The 6,828-nt window shown below is 42.2% G+C and overlaps 1 protein-coding gene across 1 annotated transcript in view; it reads right to left on the reverse strand.

Moving 5' to 3' along the window:
* Positions 1–6,828, reverse strand: part of SHROOM3 (shroom family member 3) — a 238,400-nt gene that overhangs the window by 54,359 nt on the left and 177,213 nt on the right. The window contains exon 4 of the mRNA XM_014544945.1: positions 6,168–6,299. Within this exon, the coding sequence (XP_014400431.1) occupies positions 6,168–6,299 (132 nt within the window). The remainder of the gene's footprint in view (positions 1–6,167; positions 6,300–6,828) is intronic.

Here is a 6,828-nt window from a genome sequence, read left to right on the forward strand (position 1 = left end):
CTGTCAATGGCGGGGTGGGGGCTGGCTTGGCCAGCCTGAAAATGGCCCTCAGCACCCAGACTGGCCAGGCACCCCATTGGGGACCCCCACCCTGAAGGGGGTGTGACCAGCCTGCAAACACCCGCCACACACAGAGGAACAGTCAGCTCTCCTTCCCACACGTCAGCGTTTGCATGTAAGTCATGGCAGAAGTTAATACCCGCACTGTAATGCCTTTGATCTATAACAGCATTTGTCTTTGTCTTTCACTGACTTTCAAACTCCATTAAGACAGAATAGCACAGTGTAAATGAATAGCGTCAACGCCATCAATAAATAACTGTGTTCTCAACTCTCAGATTGGAACCAGGCATTTTATTTGTTGGAGGAAAGAGGGGACAGGCTTCTGCTGATTTCTTCAGATACCAGATATTATGATTTTAGAGTATTTTCTCTACTACTTCTCTGTGCCATCGAATATGTCGCAAGAGAGCTTGGACAGGAGAAATCACTTCCCGGTTGGCTTGTTACCTTTCCCACACAGACACATGCAGACACCCACAAATCTCCTGGATCTCAGAAAGGGTCAGTCAGAGAGTTGCAGAGAAACTAGAAATATTGTGTGTGCCCCTGAATTACTGCCTTTTTTTTAAAGGTAAAGGTGCTTTGGGTCCCCCCAGAGGACCCCTGTTGGACAAATGGGGCGTGGCTCAGCAGGGCACTGCAAAAGGTGTGCATGGCTCTTCCCTTCCACTTAGTGGGCTGTGGGGCTGAGGGAACCCTACATTGCTGGCTGCAAACACATCTTAATGTTTAAGCCCACAGAATTCTGTGCTGTTAGGGTTTGAAGAAGTCCAAACACCAACCAAGATATTTCGAAATCAAGCCAATTCATTTTTATTTAATTGCCAAAACAAAAGCGTTTTCGTGTGAGGCAGAAGGCTAACATTTATGTAGTGATTTTTCCTCCCAAACACCACTCCATTAAACAAAACAAATAAATGCCCCTAAACCTCCAACACTAAAGAAACTCAATTCTCTTTCAGAGTAAATTGGATGCATTATATTATGGTGTTTTTTTTCTCCTCATTTAGAGGAGGAGGCCACAAATAAAAAATTAAAGGCAACAATAGAGAAAAGAACAGAAAGCATTAACTTTAGACAAAACTCTGAAACAATGGTCTAAAGAAGCTATATTTAAAAATCATACTGGAAAAGAACTATTCATTAAAAATAAAGCTTTCAAGTAATATTGGAACCTGAATAAAAGAACAGTGTAGGTTTGTAAGGCAGAAAAGCCGAAAACTTTAAGAATACTTGCTCCAACTCCTTACCTACCAATACGTCCACATTAAATCTTACAAGAAGAAGTTTAACTCCACCAACACTCACTCATAACCTGACACTGTTGGGGAGAAAATAATAAAATTCAGAAGAATGCTCTCTGTTACTTTCAAATGAAAGAATGCCAAATAAAACTTAATAACCAGCCCTGTGACCCCTCTCTCTATATATGCGTTTTATAATATAAGGAGTTCATATATTTTCTTTTTTACCCTTTACAAGATATAATAATAATAAAATGAGTGCCCATAATAATAAAATAAATATTCACATCACCTTGAGATCTAGAACATTATCATGACTGTTGTAGCCACCTGTTCCTTTAAATAAAAGGCATCCTTAGAGGCATTGGCCTTAAGCATAACTCTGAACAAAAATTTTGAATTAAGATGATAAGGATAAAAGCTGAACTTTGTGAATAAAGGAAAAGATAATCAAGAATTTAAACCTTTAATTAGAATGGAGTTAAAGAATGTAAGACTGGCATCCGCAATCAACACCTCTTTTCATGTAAACTCGAAGTTGCCTGAGAAGACTGTACCTTTTCTTTAACACTGAGAATATATTCACAGGTTTCATTTCTTTATGCAAATGTTGGCAAGGAGAATAGAGAACTTGACTACTACTACATAGATAAGTAGCCTTTCCCTGTGAGAAACAGAAACGCTCTGAAATCCCCTGGGGAAATGGGGAAGTAAATCCGTGGAGTACACAATACAAAGCAATTGCTAATTTGAAGGAGATTAAAAGGCATTCTAGCCCTGGCCTGGTAGCTCAGTTGGTTAAAACGTCATCCTGCTACACCAAGGTTGTGGGTTTGATCCCTGGTCATGACACATACAAGAATCAACAATAAATTCATAAGTAAGTGGAATAACAAATTGATATTTCTCGCTCTCCCCCTTCTTCTCTGTCTCTAAAATCAATCAATAGAAATAAATACATAAAAGCCACTCTAAATAGACACATCATAAAAAAATACAGCGACAGTATATGTGGGAGAGAGAATGGTTGGAAATCCACCCCCCTCCAGAAATATTAATAGTACACTGGCTTACATGAGGTACTCAAATAATAATTTTCATGACAATTTAGAGAAATGGGCTTAAACTTAACATAAGGTTGGCTATTTTTCTTTATAAACAGATATAGCACAATATCAGACAGACACCTGTGATAGGCTTGTCAATTGAGAATCCTGCAATGAAAGAACTAACTCTTATTCTAACATAAGAGAGGCCTTACCTTGTGGCAAACAGAAACATCCTAGATAGCAACCCTCTGGCCACCTGAGTGTCATATTCAGGGTGGGTAAAAAGCCACTGTACCCCGTTCCTGCTCTCTCTGCTCCTCCCAGACAGCCTGAACTCGCCAAGCTTAGTGCAAGTGGGAGGGATCGCATGCCCAGTCACCTCTGTAAACTGGCCGATTAAAGTTCAGTTCCTGCTCTGGAAGAGGAAAGACAAATGGGGAGCAGCTCAGCAGGGCACAGCTGAGTAATTTTTCCTGAGAAGAACCAGCATCTTAGCATGCAGCTGAAAAATGCCAGAGTTCTATTTTGCGGGCAGGAAGAGGAGGGAAGCAAGGAAAATCATCTGCTGATAAAAATTCATCAAACTAAAATCAGGAAGTTTCCTTGAATGATCTTCTCTGCTAAACCCACACCCTCCTCCACATGCAAAAATGCCACTGTCTGCAAAAGGGAATTAATTGCTTTAAGCTTCCCACAGTTTGGGAGGCTACTAAAGCAGGGGTTCCATACCAACACCCGCCAAGGCCTCCTGGCCTCGAGTCCTGAGAACGCGAAGTCAGTATCATCAGGGAGGCAGACTCATTGCCAAGGGAAGTGCAAAGTGCCAGCTGAACTAACCTTGCTGCTCACTGACAGTGAATTAGGAGTCAAGCCCCGAGTTTCTATCATCCTTTCGTCTTGATTTACTTGATGGAGTACAAAGCACGTCACCACATATGGGTAAATGCTTAATAATTAGGTGAGGCCATTATTAGAATGATGGCGGTGACTGGTGGTGGAAGGTGAAGAAGGGATGAGAAGTTCATGGAGGAAAGCACTGGCTTGGAAAATCTTTAGTTTTAAGCCAGAACATTTTGTCTCCTTTACCAACTCAGCAAACTATCCTAGCCTAAGGCCTGACGCATCTGTTTAAGGAGAAGTTTCTGCTAAGGTAAGTTAGATCACAGGATTCCTACTAAATTAGTTATGAGAGAAGTTATAGAAGGATGGGATTGGATCTGTGAGACTAGTAAGCCCTGGGCCACTAAGATCCTCTCTTTCTCTCTTAAATAACTTTAAAAAAATGTTATTGCTTTGAGAGAGGAGAGGAGAGGAGAGGAGAGAAAGAGAGAGAGATATCAATTTGTTGTTTCACTTATTTATGAAGCATTGGTTGTTTCTCGTATGTGCCCTGACTGGGGATTGAACCCACAACCTTGGTGCATTGGGCCAATGCTCTAACCAACTGAGCTACCCAGCCAGGGCCTAAGATTCTCTGTCTTAAACTTGGTTGTCTGGCTGTTCCCTGTATACACCTGGGAAGGCAGGTTGTTCCTTTTGCTCTTTTCTTATAAATAAGTGAGAAATACTTCCTGGCTCCCCCCCCCCCCCCCCATGAAAAGGGAGCTATAGATACCTATAGCCCACTGGACTTGGAATTGGCTCATGGGGTGACCCAAGCACTTTATAATTCCAAGATCAGTGTACAGGCTTCCATGACTTGTCACACCTGCTCAATGCCCATTTCTAACCTCCTACCCCAACAGTTTAAGACCCTTAGATGATAAGCCCATCATGTCTGCTCTCTGTATGTGAATAAGACAGCAGCACCTTACCCCTTTCCATATTTCAAACCAGGATTTAGACCACAGCCAGGTTGAAAGAGCTCCCAATGACCAAATCTGGAACAATAAAGTAAGTAACAGCAGTACTGGATTATAACCCACAAAATGACCGATACGTGAAGGAATCCTCACTGATATAAATAGCTGAATAAGTAAATAGGTGACAGCGCTTTCTTACAGAAGAATTCCAATCAGTAAGTGTAGATGGAAATATAGAATCATCTTTAGAGCATTCCAGTAAGAATGGTTGCAGACAATTCCACGGACGGATACTCAAATCAGTGGAAGAAAAGTTTGAGGAGAAGCAGGATATTTGCATAGCCTCAAAGTTATGTCTCCGAAGATATTTATTAATTACAAAGAGACAAATAATAACTAGAATGGAGAGACCTTAACCAAGTAATCAAGGTTAACACCACCAGTAATAAAATATATTGACACTAGATAATTTCTACTAGGACACACGAAGGAGGACATATCACTTCTGAGGTATTCTTGCCAAAAATGCATAACCTTAGTCTAATCATGGGACAAGATCAGACAAATCCAAAGAGAAGACATCCTACAAAATAAGTGGCTCACATTCTTCAAATGTGTCAAGGTCATAAAAGGCAAGGGAAGACTGAGGAAATTATAGATTAGAGGAGACTAAGGAAACACGAGGATCAAACACAACGTTTACATGTTTATAATGCAAATTCAAGTGTCTACGTGAGAGAATCCCCAACTGAAATCAGGGTTCTTGACATCAATAGTAACATCGGTTGAGTGCTATGACGTGCTGGGCACCGCCAGAAGTGCTTCATGTGTATTAGCACTTTCAATCCTTTCAGCAATGCTATGATTAGTTATTAAACTCATTTTGCAGACTGGAAACTGTGAGAGCTTAATAAGGCACCTGCAGTTACACAGTAAGATAACCATATTACACTACCATCTGATATTTATTTTACCTAACATTTAGTTCCCATTTCCTATGAGTGGGCTCTGTGCTAAGTGCTTTGAATACCTGAACTTGTTGAATTGCCATGGTTGTCCTATGAAATAGGTTCTGTTATGCAGGCTGTTGGGGCCATAAGTATAGTGGCTATGAGCTTGGCCAAACGGTCTGAATTTGAACCCACCACCTCCTAGTAGAGTCCTAGTGCAAACCTCACAGGACTGGTATGAGAATTTGATGTCATGTGCCAAGTCCCAGCAGAGTCCTAGTGCAAACCTCATAGGACTGGTATGCTGGGAGCCGGTCCATCCTTGCTGTTTCAAGGGACCGCACACCACCTAGCATGTAGAAGCACAGATAAGTAGCTGCAATTTTTTATTAGGCTAACTTAGTAATCTCAGGACATTCTTCTATTAGAGATAAGAAGAGTTTTACATGAATATCAGCTCAAAGATGAATTAATCTTGCTGCACAATTTGACACACTGTGTCATTTCCAAAGTATAAGATGTTGGTATATTACTTTAAGTGATTTTCATTATAGTTTTAAAAACAATGGTGGATATATATTTTTAAAGTTTTTGAATCATATGATTTGAGGAACCCTGGATTATGTCCCAGGAATTTTGGGGCTCTCCAGAACCTAATTTGGAAACTGCCATTAAGATATTATCCTCGCCCTAACTGGTTTGGCTCAGTGGATAGAGCGTCGGCCTGCTGACTGAAGGGTCCCAGGTTCGATTCCGGTCAAGGGCATGTACCTGGGTTGCAGGCACATCCCCAGTAGGGGGAGTGCAGGAGGCAGCTGATCGATGTTTCTCTCTCATTGATGTTTCTAACTCTCTATTCCTCTCCCTTCCTCTCTGTAAAAAATCAATAAAATATATATTTTTTAAAAAGATGTTATCTTCTGAACTGTGAGCTTCTGGCCGTTTTGTTCAGCCTCTCCGTGCCACTCTCACAAGCCTATATTTTCACCAGCCTTGCCCCCAATTCCCTCTGCCAGTCCCTTTTCTGAACGACTTGGTACAGACCTCTGCGCCTCCTACCTGTGCTTCAGCCGAAGCTTAGCTCCTCCTGACCATGCCGCTTTCCTGTGCTGGGGGTCAGAGGTGAGGTGCTCTGGGCTGAAGGAGTCAGAGGTGCCAGTACCTGCAGGACCCGGTGCTGCACACGCATCTCTGGGAGAAAAAAAAAAAAGGAAACAGGAAGTTGAGCGTGATGGTGATCATGGGCAAGGGCACAAGTGAATCTAACAAGAAGCATGCATGAAAACAACCCTGGAGTTACAGCAAAACAACACAGCTAAGAGCAAAGTTATAAGCCTGCAGCCATGGAAGTTCTCTGCCCAAAAGCAGGCAAATCCACTTCTGTGTTTCTGTGAAGCACTGACATGCATTGCCAATCTCAGAATAACAGATTTTCCAACCAAGGGGGACGAAAGATACACTAGCTATTATGAAGGTGAACTCCCCTATAATTCAGCATCCATTGGCAAGTGAACTCACTGAAGCCACGGGTCAGACAGGTGGTTTCCTGAGACCACGCCCCGCTGCCTCACCTCTCAGGAGAACATCTGCATGTGGAGCAGCCCTTCTCTGTTCAGCGGGTGGCAGCTCACAGCACATGCCAGCTCCTGAGCCCCAGCTATTTCAGATTGTTTGGATTCCACTGCCCTGCAGACGAGCCTCATGTGTGTCCATTTTAAAT

This window comes from Myotis brandtii, unplaced genomic scaffold (genome assembly GCF_000412655.1).
Source record: "Myotis brandtii unplaced genomic scaffold, ASM41265v1 scaffold111, whole genome shotgun sequence".
Lineage (NCBI taxonomy): Eukaryota > Metazoa > Chordata > Mammalia > Chiroptera > Vespertilionidae > Myotis > Myotis brandtii.